This window comes from Megalopta genalis, chromosome 6, assembly GCF_051020955.1.
Source record: "Megalopta genalis isolate 19385.01 chromosome 6, iyMegGena1_principal, whole genome shotgun sequence".
In the NCBI taxonomy this organism is placed as follows: domain Eukaryota; kingdom Metazoa; phylum Arthropoda; class Insecta; order Hymenoptera; family Halictidae; genus Megalopta; species Megalopta genalis.
The window spans coordinates 6,939,829-6,964,131 of record NC_135018.1 but is presented as its reverse complement, the minus strand read 5'-3'; the positions used below and the strand labels follow the sequence as shown (position 1 = coordinate 6,964,131).

Genomic DNA, 24,303 nt, shown 5'->3' with positions numbered 1-24,303 from the left:
GCGGAGCCATTTAAAATTTGTCTTCAAACTCGAGGGCTCCGCTACGGAGACAATGCAAATAATTTTCAGTTTTTAACATAAGAACAAAAACAAATCGTAAAAATTAGTTATAGGATGTTTCGCTGTTGGTGACAAATGACGTTTGTATCCATAAACAATTAAAAAAATAATAACATACAACGATGACTTTTCTTTTAATGCTTATATCATGAACTTACATGTGAATATGATCTTTTCACTAAAATGGCTTCGAGTTGCTGGTAATATGACTCAAAAAAAACTTCGAGTGCAAAGGGTTAAACATCTTCTCACAGCTTTCTTGATTTTCGTCTCATGCACGTTTAATTCCGTCTCGTAACGCGAGAAAATCAGCGTAGCAAATATCGCGGCGGATCGCGATAAAATCCGATAAAAATACGCGACAAACGTCGTCGTTGAAAGCCACCGTTTCTCGGAAGATTCGTCGTGACAGAAGCGGTCGTCGATATCAATTCTAACTTTATTGTCCCAGCTACCTTGGCTAGAAAGCTTGTTGAACGAACGTGACAAATAATAAGCAAGGATATGGTTCGAGTTTCTCTACGATATTTTCAGTCACCGTTTACCTCGTATTATAATGGAAAACGTTCTTGAAATTTATCTCGCTGTTAATTTGCATGCATAGATTGATGTTTCCCGGTTCCGATTTACGCGATTTTTAAAATTTATAATTATAATTTCAAACCGGCAAAATAAATTGTGTAGTTTCAAGTTGTAACAATATCTTCTAAAGGCTGAATTTGAAATTCTTGTTAATAATCCAGAACATTGTTACGTGTATTTATAAAAATGAGAAAAATTTTGTTTTGAACGGACAAATCAATTATGTGGTCTTAATTTATAATGTCTTCGCTTCCGACCAACTGTTTTTAAATCATTGAAAATTTCAGAAACTTTTTATGGTGTTCGTAACGAAATAAATAAGTACTGTAAATTCCCTCTAATTGTTCCTCAGCTTGTAAACAAAATCGGACGATTTGGGAAGAGGGGATACGATTATTCGAGTCTTGCAGCTCGTTTTTAAAGTTGTTGACAAACGGCGACTATAAAGTTTCCACGAGGGTGACAAGGGTTCCGTCGAGAAATATTTCACCGACGAGGAATCTGCTAAAAATTGAAAACAAATCATTACCAAATCGTCCAGAGATTTCATTGGCGACCCTAGATACCTCGAGGGACGCCGCGTCGGCCATCTTGGCCGCGACGAGAGTCGCGATCGGTGACAGTGAGAAGAAGCTGTGCGTCATCTAGGCATGTTCCACACTACGTTCGAGAATATTATCGAAGCAAGACCATCATTCGCATGCAATGACAAGGTCTACAGAGAAACAGGTGAAACATTAAATCTACGATCAGAAGCGAGAAAGCGCGTCGTTGAGCAAGCAGAGAATCATGATACAGTGCACGCTTCCGGTTCGATCTGACAACCACGCACTACGCGGACGAGTCACCGTGTACGCAATAGCAAGTCGTCGAGGGACGCGTTTGTGGATTATCGTGCTTCGTACTCTTTCCGTTCTAATGTTTCTCGAATCGTGAAAGAGAAACCTGGAAGAGCGAATCGATCCTGTTCGGGGAAAAGAGTTTCGTCGGCGACACTTTGCGAAAGAGATGCATTTCGAGTCTTCGATGTTTACCGTGATAATTGAGGCGGTTATAAAATAGACGTGCAGTTACTGACAAAAGTTCAGAAACATTTGAATTTTATTTTCCTTTTTTTTTATTCTTGTGTGTCTTGTATTTTTCTTTTATTTTTATCATCGTTTCCTTTTCCTTTAAATTCAATAACACCTATATTTGTTAAAATATCAAAGACTAACATGTGAACGATACGTAAGTCCGGCAAGTGTTACGTAAACTTCGGATCATTATGCGAGATAAAAGAGTGACTGATTTGTTTGCTGGGAGCAAGAGTTTTGAACAGAGCCATTGAGTTCTCGTTTCAGTAATTTTAGTAAGTTGCAAATGTGACTGGGTTTGCAAATTCTCTTGCGGTTCTCCTTGTTTTGTATCTGATTTGTTCAATTCTATCATAATAGATCTTTCGGCTTAGTTTCCTGCAGGATCGGAAATTAAAATGAATGCAGTCGATGTGAAATAGATATGATCAGGGAAGTCATTCCGACGGTTCTCCTATATTTTGTGTCTCGTCCGTTCGTTTCTATTCAATAAACGCATAAAATCCGTAGTCTGGTTGCATCGCGAATATTTCAAGTTATATTTAACGGGAACGAAATAAATCTAAGTGACGATGCGAGAGGGATACAGTTAGGAAGATATGTGATAATTAATGCTTTTGCTTTGTACATTTGAAGATATGTCAGTATTCCATTATCCAGATAATACCATTTGGTATGAAATAGTAGAGTGTCTCCAAATGAAGTTCATTTTTTTTTAATGTCTCAGTATTGAATTAGAACAGCGATACGTTAATAAAATAGCAATAAGAGAAAGTTGATTTCTCGTCAAAATGTCGCTGAATTTCTTGATCCGGCCCAATGTGGGCCCTAATTTGCCTAATTCCCAAAGAAACGAAAAATCGATTGTTCAAACCCAAGGCGGTGTATCTCAGCATCCGCATCTAGTTATGATAAAAGTAGATCCGGATTCGTAGGATTTCGTGGTCGAAGGTAATTTCGTCGTTGAACGCGCGCTGATCTTCCGAACCCGGACAAGCGTGAACGGGGAAATGAAAAAAGCAACAGAACAGAAAGTGTCGTCGTGAAAACGCTCTTCCTGTCGGCGGGCAAACAGTTTTCGTAGAGAATGGGGATGGAAAGAGAGAGAGAGAGAGAGAGAGAGAGAGAGAGAGAGAGAGAGAGAGAGAAAGAAAGATGAAAATGGACCGCTTCGTGCGCGGGTTCCGCCAAATGAGTGAACGAACGCGTCAAATAAATGATGACATTCTAAAAGCGTGCCGAGATTTCTACGTGGTCCTCTGCAGGGGCACGTCTCTGGGGGGGGGGGGGGGGGTCGAGCTCGTAAAAAGCAGCTCGTAAAAATGTACGTTTCCCGGGGACGCGATCGTAAAGGCAGTTTCGCTTCAATCCTTTCCTCGGCTGCCACTTTTCTCCCCCCCCCCCTCCCCTTAAACCCCGTCTCTTTTATTATGCTTCTTTCCAGAATTGCCGATATTTCGACGCGGAGACTGAAAACCGAAATATTTTGAGGTTAGGTATTATACCGGCATTATTTCCCATATTGTCGTGACGTAAGGCGGAAGAGTTAATAACTGCACAATGTTAGGAGCTATCAGCAGTTTTCGTTGTCAAAAACAACTTTAGCAATTCAATTGACACTTTTTGAGCGCTTTTCTTTTCTTTTATCGGTACGAGTCTTTGAACAGAGGTAAAAATATATCGGTATTTTCATATATTGGTGTGATGTCGTACCAGTATTTCGGTTTCTATAAAGGTTATATGAATAGAGCGCGGATTTTATGCGTTTATGACAAAGATGAATAGATAAAACATTCAACAGTGATATTATTAGAAAAATTTAACAATATAATTATGTTATTTATAACTGATTAAAATTATTCAAAACTGGGATAAATCTTTATGCAGCACCTGCTTCTTGCATCTGATGCACAAACTTTTCATTTTGCATACAAATTCGCGGTCTAGTTATGAAGGTAACCGGTTTATGAAAAAGTACCGGTATAATAGCGTTTGGTTTAGGTTTGCGGAATCCGTGAAAATAACGTGCCACTAATTTTTTAATTCACCATTATTCAGATTGTAAAGATACATCTATGAATTGTTTATTCAATATATTTACTTGCGGCAAAAATATTACGGTGACACTTGTGTTAACAATCAGAATATAAACCTCTTATTGTTACATTTATAAACTAATATAAAATAGCTGCATTTAGTGCTGCGTAAATCTAGCATTAAAATTAATGCTTCGCACTCGAAGCCATTTCAACTGTATATATCTAAAATAATTTTTCTGTCTTATCGTATTTCCATTTTATATGACAAAATGCATTTTATGTATATGAAATTGTGCCTTGCGACTCATACAACAGTTACACTTTTAACAATTCTCTAAATCGAAACTTTGATAGTTTAAAACGTGATATAACAATATATATTAGTGGTTAAAAAAATTAAATATTTGAGAGTTCAGCGGACGTTCCAACCCCCGAATCTCGCGGGTGTGCGACGACGCAGGGCGTCGATCTTGTCCAGAGAGGAATCGTCGATACGACAGTCATGCTGTCCCGCGGCTTAACCGAACCGGCTAATTTCGGATTAATCGAATCCATATCCTCGCGTTTGCGCGCCAGAATTGATCCGCGTGAGCGACGACCGACCGCCAATTAGTTGGACCGATCGCTCGTTTTACCTGGAAGATAGACCGGATCGACTGTGTCCCGAGGAAACGGAGCGCAGCGCATTTCGTGGTAACTTGAATATACATATGTACATATGCTAGTTTCCCGGAATTTTCATAGCTTGTCAGGCTGTCGATCGGAGTACGTAATCACGACCATTCTTGGTCTGGAAAGCTTCAGCGATAATTTACTCAAGGAATTATGATTGCAAAATAATAAAATTACACCGTAATTCGATCGCATTGAAACTCGTGATTCAGATCTTCATTCAATTCAATTATAATGTAAATCGTAATTGCAACTGGAACGCAGTTGCGTAATTAAGTTACATCGATTACGAATTACGTTGTAATTGGATTAAAATTACGTGTTACGATGTAACTGAATTGAAGTTACGATTTATGATGTAGATGAATTAAAATTACAAATTAATTAAAATTCGAATTAAACTTACGATTTATGATGTGATTCCATTGGAATTATACGAATTAAAATATAGTAAATTAATTTGTAATGATAAAAATACGCAGAAGAGACAAAGAATGAGTATATACGAAAGAAGAACAGAAAAATGTATCTTACTTCCTCAAGGTTCTGGATCGTGATTTAAAGAACTATATTTAAATTACATTTTATTTCAACTGCATGGCACTTGAATTACACCCATGATTAAGATAATTCGCAACTGAATGAACTGAAAGGTTGACATTATCACGTAGCTGTAATAGAAATACAATGAAATTGGAATAAAATGTAATTGAAATACAAATGTAAAATGTAATTAAAATGTGATGAAATTCGAATACAATGTAATTAAATTTCAAAGTTGAATTACAGATTAGCACAACTCTACTCTATATGGTGACTATAATAATCGACGTGCTAGTGAATGTATAATAATGAATGATCGTATCGACAACAGTTCCCGAAACGAAACTTGTTAATAATCACGGACTCGGTACTTGGACGGCGGATCATCCAAATATAATTGGGCCGATATTATTTTCTCCTCATTCCGCGTAACACGTGATTGTTCCCAGTGCAGTGTATGCAGCCGGAGCATCGCGGACGGAGCATCGTCGTTAGGACGGCAATAAATCTGGGATTCAGATGCACCGTCCATAGAACTGTGCCGGTTCACTCAAGTTCGAGATTAATCAAAATCCACTTAAATCCGCGAACTCCCCTAAACGAGTAGACCTCTTATTCTGCCCCCGTGATTCTAACTTGATATTAAGCGCAGGAGGCAGTCGTCGCCGTTGTTGGATACAGGAACGCTCGACACCTCCCGACAATTCCCGGGCCGAGTTAAGTCGAAAGCAATTTTATAATCCTCTCGCCTTGCTAATCGCGTTTCAGTTGTTTCACTTAGGCGGAGCGACATCCGCTAAAAATAGAAATGAAATGTAGCGCGCTCATCCTCGAATGAACGACCCGCCATACATTTTGATAAATTGGATCCTTCGCACTTTTACCCTGTTTTATACAATTTCTTCTCGTTCTTCGTTGCAAAAACGATGCAATTTTTTTTAATTTATTCTCACTATCCTCACTTTCAATTGTTAATTGTAAGACTTTTCAGCTGACCATCGTGACAGCACCTTGCAAAATGGTGGACACCGATGGTCAGCAATACTTCTCATCTCCGAGACTCAGATTGATTTGGATTGTCAAATGATTCGAATGATTTTCAAGTAACTAATTAATCAGTTAGCAATATCTTCGAAAAGTGTGCTAGTGTTGCTGTAATTATACTGTATATGTTTGGCCTTCTTCGTATTCTGTTCAAATACGACATTTTTATAAAATTTCTTTTTTAATAAAGAACATCAAAGTATACCGTGCGTTTATTTTATCCTGCATATCGAAATATCTCCGACATTTTTACTGCTATACAAAATTGTGTCCGAACAGCTTTGTTTAGTTCAACGGTAAGTATGTTATGATTTATAGTTCTTTTCTCTCAAGATCATTTCTCGTCAAGTATTGAACGTCACCGCTAATTTTTGTGCACAATAACACCTACTTTCTCTTATAACACATTTTTCTATATTAGCAAAAATAACGAAGATATTTCAAAAATATGTGCAGGATAAAATAAACACATTATATATCTTTCGAGACTACTTAATTGTTTGTGACGAGTACACTCGTCGTAATACGAAATATCGACATTTCTTCGTGACGAGTATATTCGTCAAGAAACAGCCAACTAGATGCGAAGGAGGTATACTTTGACATTCTTTATTAAATATCTAGTGTACGACAATATTGTATTTAACACGTTGAATGCCACGCCGGTTTCACAGAAATTGTCCGTGGCGCCACGATGAATTTTCTTTTATGTGATACATATGATGTTGAAATATTATCTGCAATAGATAAGTTACAGTGTATAACCATGTTTGACATGTTAACACATTGCGGACGGGGCTCTGCGCGTTCAACACGCCCTCAAAGACCGCACATTTTCGAACGCTCCAAAAACATGCTTGGCAAGTAACAGGAAGCGGATACGCACATTTCTAATTTGCATTTAGTATTCTTAAATAATACTATATATACATAGTTTATATATCTGTTTATTATATAAGATTTTTTACATTTTAACTATTATTTATTATACAAATTTGAATATTGATTTAGAGTGGCTATAATGACTGATCATTTCTACATGCTTGGAATGATTCATTTGTTTCGCTAAAATTACTTAGGAATGCGGGAGGCTTCGTTACCATGGTTACGTAACAGAAATATTTGCGGCTGGTTGCTTGTTGCCGATTAAATAAAAAAAAACATGAAAACGAGATATCTCGTGACCCGTCCGCAACGTTCAATTTGCTAAAAACGAGATATCTCGTGAGCCGTCCGCAATGTGTTAATTGCGACAGGGGTCACTGTTCGAATTGACGATGGTAATAATACAAAATTTTAGATATTGACATTTGTTTTACATTATATATATTCCTATCAATTTGGGCGCGCCGGTCACCGGTGGCCCCCATGGCGTCACCGCCAAGTTAAGTGCCGGTCACCGGTGACCCCCGTGGCATTCAACGTGTTAAACAAAACATGAAGAAAATATAAGTACACGATATGCGTGCAGTACATTTTCAGAATCGGCGAGAAATGCGTGTGGGATGATGATTTATTGAAATGCCGGAGCGTCGATCGTTACTCTTTTACTATAATTTGATAGTGTCAGTCGCGTGTTGATCCCGAGTCTTACCGGCGATTACACGCTGCTGGTTTACTGGCTGTTAAACACGTCCGACCTAATCGGTGGGGATAATAAACGCGGCGGCATGTAATCGGAACGATTGTTACGACTCGTTTACTCGCGTCCGAGCAGCGAGTAAACCTGCGTAATCGTGGCTTTACGACTTTTTCACGTCTGGCGATTATTATCACCGCTGTTTTTACCACTTGCTTCAATATTCGAACTGGAACTACGATTACTACGGTATTTTCGAGCTTCTTTTGAAGACGATTGAAAGAAGAAATATATTTCTATCTCGTTTTTGTTTGTTGCGTCGTTCTAGTGTTAAGAAGCAACAAAAAAAAAACAATTGATGCGTCGATTTTCCACGAACTTCTCAAGCTATCTTATAGTTTCGTCGCACTCGCTTTTCTTAGAAACTGTTATCGCTACTGTAAAACAGCACAAATGCTGGTCAACTTTTCATATGTCTATAGAAAAGAGATACGCCGTATACGTTCACACATATATACAAAAACCTTCCTACATGTAGCATTAACACATTAACACGTTCCGTGCCGAGCTTTTTTTACTCGAATCTTCACACTTTGATATTTTACTAAAACTTGATGTATTACGTGCAATTATTAATTCTCGTATACATAACAACGTAACAAAAACTTATCAACGCCCATTCTTGCGGTGGAAATTGATTCTTCGGTTCTAAATTTCTTGTAAACAATTTGTTCAGTTCACTAAGTAAACATGCAAGCGTGTACCATGGATGGTACACGTGGCACGGAACGTGTTAATGGCGGGGGATCTTGACGAAAGTATGCTAGGTAACGCGGCGACCGCCCCGGCTCGTTTTTCGTAATCATAAAAATATTTATATATATATATAGACTTAAAAAAGTTTATTTAAACTCTCTTAAAACTAAAAGAAATATTAAAAAAGAATTAAACACTAATCACACAAAAAATGTTTTAAAGTACATATTTATGAGAAGTCGAGATAAATCGTAGTACTACGACTCCCGCCTTTAATGTGTTAAGAAATACTAGAAATCCTGGGATGTCTTCTGTCGCGCGGCGTGTAGTGTTTACTACAAGATCGAACAAGTTCGGGCCGAGTCTGAGCTATTAAATCGTCCGATATCCAAGAATGCAAATTCACAACGAGGGCTCGGGACCACTAAATCAAAACATCAGGAGCACGAACATATCGATGGCGGTTGACAGGGGGGGTGGTGTGACCGATGTGTGTTTACCTCCGAAGAGGCGTAGAGTGGGGGAGCGCGGCGAGAGAGAGTGGGGGTAGTTAGTTAACCGAGGGCACGCCGTTCGGAATCACTTTGCGTGGGGGAGCCGTTTAATCGGATTCCAATCACCGTATTCATTTATTTATAAGACTAATCAAGTCCAGGGATTTACGGGGACCTCGCAGACGTCGGGCGCGCAGACAATTCTAGCATCCGGCTCGGTGGAAGCACGTTTATCGAACTTCTGTCCTCTCTCACTTGACTACGAAGGAAGATCGGGTTCAGCCGCAGACCAATTTCGGTTCTGAACGTCCTCGAGCAGGTTTGCACGTGCAAGCGGTTGTCTTGGTGGTGTCCCTTGGAACCCTTGGCGCTTCTCCGGACTCTGTCGTCCTCCCCCATCCTTTCTCATCATCATCATCTCCTCTCTCTCTCTCTCTCTCTCTCTCCCTTTCGCTCGCTTTCTCTCTCTCTCTCCCTTTCGCTCGCTGTCTCTCTCTCTCTCTTCCTTTCGCTCGCTTTCTCTCTCTCTCTCTCTCTCTCATACACACTTTCTCGCTTTCTCTCTCTTTCTCTAGCTCGCTCTATCTATATCAGTCTGTCTGTGCGTCTCCGCTGTGTACCCAGCCATCGTTTACAGGATGTATACGCGGGGACCTTTCACCGCGAATTCACGGAGGTGCCGTCCATTTACATATTCGTGGCGGTTAGCTGAAAGACGTTTTGTAATCAGGTTCTGCGGCCCGTTTATGGTTCACTTTAACCGTTAACGCGGCAACGGACGTTTAATAACCGCCGACACGTTACACGAGCCGAGGTAATGTCTCTCTACAAATTTAATCAGCACAGGGGATCGTTCCGATGCCGAACCGAGGTGATCGTTTAATCCTCCCACCCCTCGTGGATTACGTTCAATGTACTCGAAACGAGTCCGTTCTGGACGGACCTTCGGGCTAAGTGTTCTCGGCGATGACTACCTCTCGGACGGAAGAATTCCTGTCTCGACCGATGACGTCCGATGACTTCACGCTCTGCTGATGAAATTGGGACGCGGGCAGCCGGTACGATACGATGTCTCTTTCGTACGGCGGTCGCCGAGTCTGCGTTGGTTAACCGCATTTTTTCGGTTCGGCGGGTTTGTGATGAGAGCTTTTTTCTTCTAAAGAACGAGTTTATTCTGGACAATATAGCAGGGAAGTGGAGTCGGTTACCGTGAATTGACACCGCTAATATCGTAGGTTCGCTTTGCTTCTATCGAATGAGACGTATCCAATTTTGTTTAGTCGTTTAGTTTGTTTATTTCTGAGTACCGCGTTGTTGTCTACCGCGAGTTTTATTAATCGGGTTTTAGACATTGATCATTATTGAGGCGGTTCATTAGGACAGGTTTAGTGACGCTGATTTGCTAGATCAAGCAGTATGATCAATCAACCGTTACGAATACACTGCGAATATTGTGGGAGATGTTGAAATCACCTTTGCTTTTGTATTCTTTTGCTTTGCTTATCTTTGATAACAAAAGTTCAACATAATTTATTCATATAAAATATTATTCGAACATTTAATTCGAATAAAGAATTATTTGAATATTTAATTCGAATATATAATTCGAATAAGGAATTATTTGAATATTTAATTCGAATATATAATTCGAATAAAGAATTATTTGAATAGTTAATTCGAATATATAATTCGAATAAAGAATTATTTGAATATTTAATTCGAATATATAATTCGAATAAGGAATTATTTGAATAAGGAATTATCGCGGATGAAAACAATATTTACACAACAATATTTACAATATTTGCCGCGACGAATCATCCCGGACGCGTGTCCAAAGTGCAAAGTGTAAATTCGCCTTAAGACAGTCGAAGAAACAAGTTGGTCAAAAAGGTTTGTCTATCAAGCAACAATTAAACCGATGTACCTAATGAACAGTCGCGGGTGTTTCAACGTGCGTGCAAAATCCCGGCTCGGCCTCAAGGCAGAATAATCCAGCATCGATCAAGACACCAGTGATCGAGGCCGGTAGATTAAGCGTGTACAGTGTTCCCGGATCTGCTGATAGATAGATCCGATAAGGTGATCCGACGGTTTAGCGGGAAAATTGAATTCTATTCAGCCGGCTACTTGCTTTCGGATTAGTTTTAGATGCCGGTGCATCGTCGAGCTTCCGGTGTCCAGCTTTGACGAGGCTTGACGAACAGATCGTCCAACACACCTGGAACGTATACATATGTACACACGTCCCAAGTCCGGCTGTGTGCAGAACTCTGAATTGGCCGTCGGTTAATTTCCGGCGTCGGCGAACGTTAATTTTCGATCAGGTTTTCAGTCGGATTCACCGGGATGATCCAATGATTTAATGATTAAACCGGCGAGCCAATTGATCTCTACACGATCCTGGATTAAGTCTAGATTATGCCCGACGATCGTGAATTCCGGATTCAGGTATCGCCGCACGGTTTGACAGTGTAATTTGACATCCCGATAGCGCATTGGCTAATTCAAGATCGGATCTTGATTTGCATAATGTAAACAGCCCGCAGATTTCAACCGTGTCCACGCGAAAATTCTGCCGCGGACGAAGATTAAGCCTTCAGCGGTCTCGATCGACGGGTTTCTGCTGGAAGTTATTGATGAAGAATTTTTCGAGAATACATCGTTATCTTCGGATTAGGAAATCTATATGCGAAAACATGTCGAAGGGATCCGTTTACGAGAAAATCGAATTTAAAAATTCACGGAAGATTTGTGCACTTTAACAATGTAACGACGCGTGTTTTTAAATGCCTGGACACTTTTACTTTCAGTGTTCATAAACGACGGTAGCAGCATTTTGGACAATTTTATCATCCCCGAATAAAGGTATCGTAATGTTCAAGTAATAAATGTAATGTTAAAAAAATAAATGTAATGTTAAATAAATAAATATAGCGTTAATAATATAAATATAATGTCAAAAAACATGAAAATGTAATATTGCAATAATAAAATAAAAACAAGAGCGTTTCTGTTTCTGTGTTGGTTTAGTGTGTAAAGTAACGAGATATCTGACTGTAGTTGTGATAATAGCAATTCATAAATTGCTATTATATTTATAATATTATTATATTTATAAAATATAAATTAATAAATGCAATTTAATTCAACCGGATGGTCACTTTTTTTGATATCGTATTTAACATACGAATGTTTCTATTTGCAAGAAGAAAGTTACTGCGTTATGTAAAAAATGTGAGAAACAAAAAAGTCTTGTTAGGAACAGAAGAAGTTTATATTAAAGGTTATCGAAATTCCAGTTCTGATTTCAAGTTTCATCCCAAGTGACGACATGGGCTAGATGCTATTGAGGAATAAGATTATAAAGCGACAATACAACGGCACACAGTATAATCAGAAAACTTTATTTTAAGAGGGAAACGAAAATATCTCGAAAATGATGTCTATCCCAGAAAACATTTAATAAACGTATAATATATTCAAACAGTGTTTAAAATGATTAATAATCTATATTCTTAAAAATATGCTCATTATCATTTTGTTCGAATATTTTCAATAACGAGTGGATTGAATTTATTTCTTATTCATGAATTACGAACGACTTAAATTTATCTCTTACTCATGAATGACGAATGACTTAATTTTATTTCTTATTCGTGAATGACGAATGACTTAATTAACGTTATTCGCGTATAACAAATAATTAAGCTTGTTCGTTATTATTTTATTCGTTATTCCGAATAACATTTACTCAACGCTGTTCGCATACAAATGCATCGACCCATAGGGTTGAAAATAATTCTGAACTGCTGTTCATGGTTGGATCGTAGATGGTAGATCCAATTGTAGAAATCAGGACTGCGACTATTAGAAGACCGAAAAATGCCAGATCGCGGGAGGAAACTGACAGGTTTCATCAATTTGTACGCAATTTCGATCGGACTTCAATTTGCGATTAGTTCGGCCGGAATAGCTATCTCGAAATCGAATTCATTTCTATGCGCAATTTTCAACCAGATTTAATATCCTGGAGTGAGCCGTATCTACCGTGAATCTATCGCGTTAGAATTCCAGAGCCAGAATAACACGTATTGTGTATACTCTAACGACCGATTTCACTGGTCCTCAAGATGGTGCTAGTACACGCAAATTGTTACCTTCCACTCGTTTCTGGGGAGAGGTTTCTGTTGTTCGTTCGTTAAGATTCGTCGATAATTCGAATTTCATACCGAATACAAGGTACAATTGGAGAAGATGCTCAGTTTAGAAGATCGAATTTCAATGAATTTTCCTGCATCTGTTTCCGCGACGTCGATCGCACGCGGTTGGTTTGCTCGCTACTCGATTATAAATTCGATTTTTCAATTCGACAGTCGATTTTAGAAGTTGCACGAACTATTTGGCTATCTATTTGGAAAGTCGAAATTGCTTTTGCAACAACTCAATTATATTTTCCACGGGATTTCTCTTATGGTGGTCCTTTGAATAGCATTCTCATTCTGACTAAGACTCGTACTAACGAAATTGACTTCTTCATTGATGGTTTTAATCAATTTAAATATCATCTATATAATGTTATCAGAGAAGCTAGAATGCACAGTTTATGTTCGTTTTGTATTTTCTAATCATATTTGTTTTGATTTTCATTCATTTTGATTGTTATTTTGTGATCGCTACTGTTATTATTATTAATATTATTATCATTATGTTGAATTTCTGAAGACAAATTAAAAGGTCGCTTGGCCCGTTGATGTTCGATAAATAAATAAATAAATTCGAGAAATTAGAAAGTAAAAGAAGGAAAAATGGAATCACGACATTATTGAAAGTTGCAGTAAAAATGCATTAACTATTTCATCAAAGATTTGAGGCTTTTACAGGCGACTTCTTTGACTCCTTTAGCTGCGAGTCACGTCTTTGTCAGATAATTATCTTACGGTATCGCATTACGTTGCAGATGTCTTGGTCAAAGGGTCGATTGATACTAATACCCTTTACGGAGCTTCACTTTTAACCCTTTCGTTGCTAAGGGCTACAACCGGTTTCCCAAAGGAAATTGGCAAAATTGAACGTAAGTTCGCGAAACGTAATTCTACATTATTTAAAAACGTAAATTTACATTACATACATTGGTCGAAAAACTAATTCAAAGATTATAATAAGGATATTCGAAGAATCTACTCGTATTTCGCGAGTGGATCGCATTTAACGAAATACTTGAACCGCGAAAACTGTTATCCAAAGGCGAGTAGCGGTAGCCGATATGTTAATTTGAAATAACTCGAATAAAAAGACCATAATTTGCATAATACCAAGCAGTAGCAGATGTTGCGCTCGGCTCGCTGCAAAGTGCAATCTCGCGACCAAAACTCTCTCTTGGGATTTCAGTGCACGAGGCGGCAACTTCTTAACGCAACGACAGGATCAAAGATTCTCATTAAACATTTTAATTAGCTGATGATTCTTCCAAAAGGATATTAGAATTGAAAAGATCGACCCTCGACGCTTGTGTACAGCGATGTTTTGGTCTATTGCGACCGCGAGGTTAAAGGCGTCCACGCTCTTCTGGCAATTAATTCAATATTCCTTTGTTCTTAATTGTTTTATCAAGATCGTAAGCGTTTTTTCGTTTGTAAGATTGTTTTATCGCTTGTAGCCCTAGAATTAAGACTGTAACAAGACGATTTGCTATTTCGTTGCTTGCCTCTAATGTTTCATTAACATTTTCTACATATTTTTAACCTCTTGCCTAATAATGTAATTTAGATATGGATAAATATAATATAAATATTTAGCAATTAGAGTGAATGTTAAATACTTGTAAATATTCATTACAAGATTATCGAACACAAATTTCTTTATTAAGAGACCAATAATGCTTACTAATAACTATACTGCGGTTTTCTGTGCAAAATAAAAATTCTCATCGATTGCAACATACGGGAACTATATGGACATACTTTTTATTTCTTAACAATCTGAATGAGCTGACAGTGATAAACTGAAATGAAATGAAAATATTATTAAGTCGCTTAAGTTTTTGTGATATTTCGCCTTTGATCTACTAATTTTTCACTTAAATGCACAAAAATCCGGTTTACTGATAACATTAGTTTCTACATTCTACAGTGAACAAAATCAATGCTATTCATACGAAATGCTCGAAAATTATGTGGCATCGAATCTGTCATCGACAGCCGTGTTCCAATTAGCATGGTAGTGAAAGACGTCACATGGCAAGGGGTTAATTATCCCAATTAAACAATTCCCAATACAAATTAATCACCAGAAGCCAAGCCATTGGCTTTGAAATATTGTTTCAAAATTATCCAGAGAATCTAACAACGTCGAATCGGGTCGGGTCGGGCTAGGTTCGTTAAACTATTTAAAGAATCGGTACTTTCAGTACATTTTACAACTAGAATGCGACACATACAGGCTTTCTTCTAAAAATCAATTCTTTTCTTCATCGATTCATTTTATTTATTATCATCGACCCTTTGAACTTGAGTGCCGATTCTAAGGCATTTCTAAAAATTGTTACATCATGTTGCAAAATAATTTGTACATTATCATGTTTTTTTTTATATTTAAGAGACTATTAAAAAGGTAACTGTTGTACGAGTTGCAAGACTCGATTTTGTATCCATAAACCGCGCTAACGCATGTAAAATGGAAACAGTATAAGTCAGAAAACACTATCTTGGATTTAGAATAAAAATGGCTTCGAGTGTAGAGATTTAACGTAATAAATGATAAACTTTGTTTTTAAGAGGTCTCAAATACTTCGTAGTTGCGGTCTTAGCCACACGTAAAGATACAAATAAATCAAGCCTCGTCAACCCTTCGCACTCGAAGACACGTTAACACTAAATCCAAAATAGCGTTTCCGGTGTACAACAGCTCCATTTTATACGACTCTGTTAGTGCATTTTATGCGTACGACCGATACATGTTATTTCGGCGCGCGATGAAACAATTTCTAGCGACGCCTCAGAGAGTCACTTGTCGAGCGCAAAGAGATAACAGCTTGAAGATGTTTGCCGACTGTTTCCTCTTTCTCCTAGAGGATCGCATTTTTGGCACTTCGCATCGTTTTATACAAACAGTTCAGAGAAATGAGAAGATCTCAACCAACGAGCTATACTTTCGAGAACCGATTTCAACCGGGGTTTCGAGCCGACTCGATTTCTTTCCGGTCCTGGCATCGGGATTCCGCGCCCGCGACCCGAAGAAGCTGCCAAACACCCGGTACACAGAGATCCGTGGTGTATGAAAGCCAGGCTGTCGAGCGGCCGCGAGTAACGAGCAAACAGACGTCCACGCGGATCGACGTGAACCGACGTGAAACGAACAATAGACATCGGGAGACAATGGCGGGTGTACCGGCGGGTGGGTTGGGTAGGGTCGGGTTCGTGATGGCGATGGCGGTGATAGTGGATGGTCCGCGATGGCGCACGATGACTCGAAATCGAACACTAGCTGGCCCCTACCTGGGTATCGTTGATGCTCCGGTGTCTTACCCTCCTGAACAAAGTGCGGGCTGTGAAGAACGGTGGCGTCGCTCATCGCGTGCTCGGTCATGATCCTCAGGGATAGCACCAGGCCCGAGTAACTCCTCTCCGCGGGCAGATCGGTGATCTCGAGCATGCTAGGCGTCATGCTGGTGGTGGACGCCAGCAGGCGCCTGGTGTCGGCGTCGAAGACCTGCAGCACATAGGTGGCGGTGCGCGGGTCGATGTACTCGCTCTCGGCGCAGCTCACCCTGACCGTTGTCCGACTCTCTTCCCTGATCGTGCAATTCTCCGGGGGCGGAGGTTGCGCCAGCCTCTCACCTGCTACCACACCGGCACAACACACCAGCCTCAGGCTTCTGCTACTGCTACTTTCGAGGGTCTTTTTTATGGGACGCGCGCGCTTGCTTTTTTTTTGTTTCTTTCTTTTTTTTCTTTTCTTTCTCTGGTTTTTGGTTTTTGGAGGGTCTTTGGGTTTGTTGGTGATCGGCTAGGGTCAAAAGGGTATAGCGGAGTTTCGAGCGCGCCCGATCGGTGGACGTACTTTGGCGTCCCGCGCGGACTCAAAGCTTCTGCCGTTATGGTTTTCTGCTGTCTTTCTCGGATACTGTCAGGGAGAGTCGGTTTTGTTCTTTTCTTTTCAGGGGCGGCTTTTTGGAGAGTGTCGTGGGCTTTGAAGGGGACTGAAAACGGGAATTGACTACGATCGTGGAATGCGCGCTTGAAACGAATGTCGGTTAAAGGTACGGCGAATAGCTGATAACAAGAAACGATAATAGGATTTTTCGATATGGATCTTCGTTTTTTGAGACGATTGGATTCGAAGTATGTACACGACCGTGCAGACTCGATTTCAACGGGGAAATACAAAAGTGTCTTGTTAACTGTTTTGTTGTTGATCGCTGTGTGGATTATTTGGAGGGTAACACTTCGTTTCTTTAAATGGAAACCTATATTACAGATCCTTATCCTACGCAAAGAAGGAATAAAGTTTATTCCTAAATTGAACGTTCACCTAAAGTTTATCTCGATATTGATCTGCACTATTCAGACGAATTTTCTACGGTGCCTATGGACAACGGTGATGACAATTCTGATCAACGACGTAGCCAACAGGAATGATGTGTCGTTAAAAACTGTCGCATCTCAAAAATATTCCGGAAGCGGGAAACTGAAAAGATTAACTCTTAAATGCATAGAGTCCCAAAAATGAATCAATAGCTTTTTGCGTGGATACCCGACAACAGTTTTGATATCGATACATTTGGCTGAATGGCAGTGATTCCTTTGTCCATTGACTTATCAAAAATTAACTAAAATAATGACATTTGACTTCAATATTTGTATCTTTCTGACGTTATACCAATTGGCGCGCATTTTTGATAGCGGGTTCATTTACGTACTTTTGGAAGTGGATTATTTAGAAATATTTTGGTGTATTCGTTAAACAAACAATATTTTCTAAAGGTAAGGCTCTTATTTATTAATTTGCTAGTACTTTTGTCTATATTCCGTAACTATCATGTGTATGGAGGGCTTATTTCGTGTTGATGCAAAAATGGGACAACATGCACTAATGGTAATAATTACGACATGTATTTAGTACTATGCTTCCTTTATTGGTTTGTTGGTTTTGTTTTGGCGTGGTATGCATGTGGTTTATAATTTTGTTATAGATATGTCATACTAACTAAAGAATTTTTATGTCTATTTTGCATAGTGTACCAAAAATGAATCATTAATATTTTTCAATAAAAACCCTATAAGATATGACTTATAATTTTTTTTAATATTTTTCCCGATTTCCACTCATTTGAAAAATTATAACCCTATTTTTTAAATAAAATTCATTAATTCATGCATTTAAGGGTTAAGCAGCATTGGTCAACGATAATCGAGATCCGAATTCAATCGAGATTATTCCAGGGGGACGTGAGAATATTAAAAATGAATCGAGAGTATTAAAACGAATTGATTATGCAATGCGAAAGGAGTAAACAGGAGGATCGAATAGTGCAAGTCGACGATATTGACTACCGAGGCAAATCATCGAAATGATCAGAATTATCGAGAAGTATTTCCCGCGACGTTTCAGAGAGATATCTTATTGTATCAGTGTGCCTAATATTTGCTGCGATATACGATAAATTTATAATGGTATTCTTCGTAGAATTAAATTTCCAGTTTTCAAAAAAGAAAAGAACACTGATTTCGCGTTTGTAGAGTCTAAAGTCCAAAGTCTACCTAGAATTGGATAATTTCGATTTCCGTTCGAAAAATTCGTTTCTGGTCGCAGCGCGGCTCCGGCATTCCCAATAGTTAGCAGGACTATTATGGCGAAAACAAATTGATCCGACCGCCATTGGAACCGCATCATGAATCCGCTCATCTCCCGGCGGTTTCAGTATGTGTCTCCGGTGTTTGAGTCAGTATGGCCACGTTAATCCCTCATCGATGTTCACCGACCAATACGATTTGCAATCACTGGAAGATTATGTCGAAGGTATCCAGTCGCGTCGATATGATTCCGAAAGGATCGGCTTAAGGTATATCGTCGTCCTCATGGACATATCACCGTTCCTCATTATGTATGCACGGTTGCTAAGCGTCCCTATACAATGACTATCAGTTTTGCTATTCCCGATCGGATTTGGTTTTCAGGATCGACGCTCTGGCATCGCCGCGAATTTTAACATCAAAGAAATACCGATCGAACGAGCCAAAAACACGAGTTCCGTGGAAAATAAAATTTCGTGGAAATAATTCGTTGCGAAAGAAGTCGAATAACAATTTGCGCCTCCGATATTTCAACATTGAACCAAAAATAATGTTAAGCTTCTTACAATTGTACGTTTTATCGTATCTCTTCCTGCTGTATTCAACACAGATCATATTTAATCTTATATATATTATCGTTTCTCGACTGCCACACACCAGCAACTTCGAGAACTTGATGAAATTAAAGTATTTTGTATAAACAAATTGAAATTACAAGCTACGTTTCACGGCATTAATTACTTTTTCAACACTCTTGTATCTTGCGTGTATTAACAAAATTAGGAAAACATAATAGACCTCAATCTCCAAATTTTAGTCAATAATTTTTAACCTTAATAACAATATTAAATATATAGATTGATTTAGATTTATAAATAATATAAAAATAATTATAAAGGAATACATTTTACACAAATAAGCAAGGTATATAATAAGTAAGTGATTGTTATATAAATTATATCTTTTAATGTTAAACTTATTCAATAATTTCAAGGGAACATTCCTAATTTTAGTCATAGTCTAAATATTAATAGAAACTTCGTTTTTCGAATAAAAACATTTACAAATGAATAATTTATAATAATTAATATAGAAGTTAATCTTGAAGTAAACAAATGTAGGATTCTTAATTTCCTTTTGAATTACAACTTAATATAATTGCAGAAGTTATTGAAGAAGCTTCTAATAAAACTCATAAGATAAATAAATTATTTATATAAATTGCAACACATCCCGTAATAAAGAAAATATAAAAAAAAATATAACGTAAAATTAAATATATAACTATGTGATCGACTTCTGCGTGACGCGGCAGTTAAAGTGTTATAAAACGTGTTTGAACGTATTGAATCGTCACGATCTCAGTAATTTTGAAAAAAAAAAATCAAATAAAATATATAATACCAGTAATCAACGTTCAGTGTCAACGCGAATGCATACAAATCTAAGTAGTCGAAGTCATCAACCTCTGACAATCCATACATTTCTTTATATTTCATTCTAAAGCCATTGGCGAGCTCGATAAAAACAAGAAGATGATTCTCCAAGAAAATCTCGCGACCGGAGTGTCAAAATGTGCTGCGACAACGTTTCGAAAAAGACGCGCGCGTGCCGTAAATTTCCTATTTTTCGACGCGGTCCCGTTCGCGAGCCGGTCACAATAGATTCCTGTCGAAATCCGTCCGTCCCTCGTTTCTCATTCGCGAGTCGCCCCGAACATGTTTTAATATAAACGTCACGGCGCAATCGATATCTGCCATCGACTGGACACGCCGTTGGCCGATAGGAGGGCCGGTCGCCGATCGAGCAGCTCGATTTCGTCATTTGTACGTCCCGTAACAACCGTATCTGACTTTCGTTCGCGAAGCTCTAAGTCCGTGCCGGAAGTTCGCCGGAACGGCCGCTTTATCGGCCGAAATATTCGCTGACATGACAGAGGAAGAGTCGCGCGCACGACCGAGCGGACGGACGGTGTCCTTTTTTCCGATTCTTCAGCTTTGGTGGAACTGTCGAAGTCCGTCTAGGACAGTGGCGCGAGTCAATAGACTTGCAGACGAGAGGATCGAGTGGCGTTGCTCAATGATGCTCGACTCGAACAGCCTTCTGGGATTTGAAAGGGAATTTTGTTCCGTGGAGAAGTCGCCAAGAAGGAAATTAAGTGGAAAAGTCAACGAGAATTCCGACGACCTTTGGTGTTAATTAATTTCAAGTATTGTCGTTATTGTATTGCTTTGAAGAAAAATATTTTTCAAACGTTTTGCATATCAGCAATCAAGTGGTATCGGTCAACGATAACTGCGATGGTCTTTGACGTTTGAAAGTATTTAGCAAATATTTGCTATGGAAATATCCAGAACAAAATTTAGCGGTGCAAGTCGATGATACTGATGACAGAGTTGAATTTCTATTTAAAAAAATGTATCTGTCAACATTCGAATTGTGAAACACTAATTCGGAGGTAAATTATTGTTTAGTTTTGAGAAAAATAATATAATTGTGGCAGACTTTGATTTTTGAAAGTATTTAGCAAATATTTGCTATGGAAATATCCAGAACAAAATTTAGCAGTGCAAGTCGATGATACTGATGACAGAGTTGATTTTCTATTTTAAAAAATGTATCTGTCAACATTCGAATTGTGAAACACTAATTCGGAGGTAAATTATTGTTTAGTTTTGAGAAAAAATATCTTGATAATTGTGGCAGACTTTGATTTTTGAAAGTATTTAGCAAATATTTGCTATGGAAATATCCAGAACAAAATTTAGCGGTGCAAGTCGATGATACTGATGACAGAGTTGAATTTCTATTTTAAAAAATGTATCTGTCAACATTCGAATTGTGAAACACTAATTCGGAGGTAAATTATTGTTTAGTTTTGAGAAAAATAATATAATTGTGGCAGACTTTGATTTTTGAAAGTATTTAGCAAATATTCGCTATGGAAATATCCAGAACAAAATTTAGCAGTGCAAGTCGATGATACTGATGACAGAGTTGAATTTCTATTTAAAAAAATGTATCTGTCAACATTCGAATTGTGAAACACTAATTCGGAGGTAAATTATTGTTTAGCTTTGAGAAAAATAATATAATTGTGGCAGACTTCGATTTTTGAAAGTATTTAGCAAATATTTGCTATGGAAATATCCAGAACAAAATTTAGCGGTGCAAGTCGACGATACTGATGGCAGAGTTGAATTTCTATTAAAAAAAATGTATCTGTCAACATTGAAATTGTGAAACACTAATTCGGAGGTAAATTATTGTTTAGCTTCGAGAAAAAATATCTTGATAATTGTGGCAGACTCTGATTTTTGAAAGTATTTAGTCTGAGAGTTCGAAAGAATTTATCGTAGAGAATGCAGGTTGTGCAGTAGAATATTCAGTGGTGCAACTCGATGATACCGATGGCAACGATGCATTTTTATTTAAACAAATAAATGTTCGGCGAACATTCAAATCGTGAAAGACTAATTTGGAGATAAAATAATGACTTGTTACTGTATAGTTTTGAAGAAAAATATTTTTCGAACATCTTTCATATGAAGATTCAAGTGGCACTAGTCAATGATAACTGTCACGATATTTGATTTGTGTAAATATTTAACACATGTGTGTTGGAAATTATTTATTATGGAGATCGCAGATAGTGAACAGAATTAGGTGGTGCTAATTAACGATATGAACGGCAGGGAAAAGTTTCCATTAACAATATTGTATCTGAAGATATTAAAAGTAAAAACTACTGACATGGCGGTGAAAAAGAGATGAAGAAGAGAAACCAATTTATACATCTGCTAGTTGACGGAGAAGAAATTAATTAATGAATGATATTACCCTGGGACACAGCTTTATTAAAAAATTATTATTACAGAAGGAACATATTTCTGTAATGTGTTTTGTAGATGAGAAATCAAGTGACATGAGTCAATGATAATCTGCCACTGTGATCAAGAATCGATTGAAATTACTTTGGAATGAACTGAGAATATCAAATATTTATCTAGACTATCGGAATAAATTGATTGTGCATCGTAAAAGTATGAAACAAGGGGATTAAGTAGTGCAGATCAATCGCATTGGCCACTGGAACTTCTTGTTCGAATATTTTAAATATTCTTTAATATTAGTATTTTGTAGTTTAGAATGATTTTGTCATCGCGCTAACATGTCTATTATTTGTCACTTGTTGGTCTGCGATTTATGGTACCATCTCGTAGAGGGATCATTTTCGTAGAACAAGCATGAACGAGAAATAAAACGATGCTGGTCAACGGCACCGGTCAGCGATAATGTTAAAACAAATTTGTTATTCGGCGCGTATCGTTTTCCTTTTGGAAATCTCGCTTTAATGAAACCGTTCAATGAATTACCGAGCCAGCGGGCTGGTCGCGCGAGTGGGCAGTATTACTAACCGACAGAAAATCTGGGCTTATTTGGCCGAAAAAAATATAGGATTGCAGGTTTTATCGACCAGAGGGTAAATATCATTGATTCGTACTACTTGATACTCTGCCAGCCGGTTTATTGACACATATCACTGGGCCTCGGGACCCCACCCCTAGCCGGTATTCCGAAAACAAACAGAATTATCGGGTTTACAATCTCGCGTTACCTTTATCGAGCATTTCCACGTCATTTAAACACACGACATTTAATCCCATTTTTCTTCGATCCGTCGAAATACGTACCTATAAACCGCTCTGAAATGGAACGACCGAATCTCTAACTCGTGTTCCCAATCGTCGAAAACGCGCCTCGAATACCGTCGAAATTATTCAAAACCCCAATTATTTAAAGCCTCCTGAAACTTTTATGGAAGTTCTCCAACTAGCCCAACGCCGGATCCCGACGTTTTGTTAAACAATCTACAACTAACGGTACCAGTGGATGCATTGAAAAATAAAGGAGATCACCAATGAAGAAAATGAACGCAGTCATCTAACAGCTGCTGAAAATACAGGGTTCCCCGGAGAGAATCATCCGATTTCAAAAATTTATATTTTAAAAAATTATACACAGAAAATTATAATTCAAACACGAATATAACGGGAAGATGTGTGAGTTTTTGTTTACAAGTGTTCAATATGACTTCCTTTCGTTACACGTACGATATCATTGCGATATGAAAGTTCTTGCCAAACACGGTGCAATGTATCTCTGGTAATTGTTTGTACAGCATCACAAATGCGTTTTTTCAGTTCATTTACACTTGTAGGTAAAGGTGGTACAAAGACAAGATCTAGTGCCACCTATTGAGAAAAAAATAATAAAAAGTAAAACTCGCACATTTTCCCGTTATATTCGTGTTTGAATTATAATTTTCTGTGTGTAATTTTTTAAAATATAAATTTTTGAAATCGGATGATTCTTTCCGGGGAACCCTGTATTTTTTGAGCAGTTGCAATTTGAGGGACTGTTATGTGCAATTTGCGTGGAACGCAATCGCAAGTTCACATACTTTGGTCAGAAACGAAACAGTAAAATAATGTTTCCACAAGGAGATACATTTTCGACGATCTTCTGTTGCTTGCAATCGATGCAGGCAATTTGTGTATGTCGACGAAAATGTACTTCCTTCAGAAAACGTTATTTCACTGTTTCATAACTATCTTTATTATATAACGCGTAATGTCTGCAGTGTATTTGCCATTATTATTT

At 38.1% G+C, this 24,303-nt stretch overlaps 1 protein-coding gene across 5 annotated transcripts in view; it reads right to left on the bottom strand.

Annotated features, from left to right (window-relative positions):
• LOC117225885 (protein turtle homolog B) overlaps positions 1 to 24,303 on the bottom strand; it is a 763,215-nt gene that overhangs the window by 17,801 nt on the left and 721,111 nt on the right. For 2 of the 5 annotated variants that reach the window (XM_076523091.1, XM_076523090.1), the window contains one exon: positions 16,342 to 16,686. The exons of 1 other annotated variant lie outside the window; for it this stretch is intronic. In XM_076523091.1, coding sequence (XP_076379206.1) covers positions 16,342 to 16,686 — 345 coding nt within the window. The remainder of the gene's footprint in view (positions 1 to 16,341; positions 16,687 to 24,303) is intronic. 2 more of the 5 variants (XM_076523093.1, XM_076523092.1) reach the window with 2 other exon arrangements.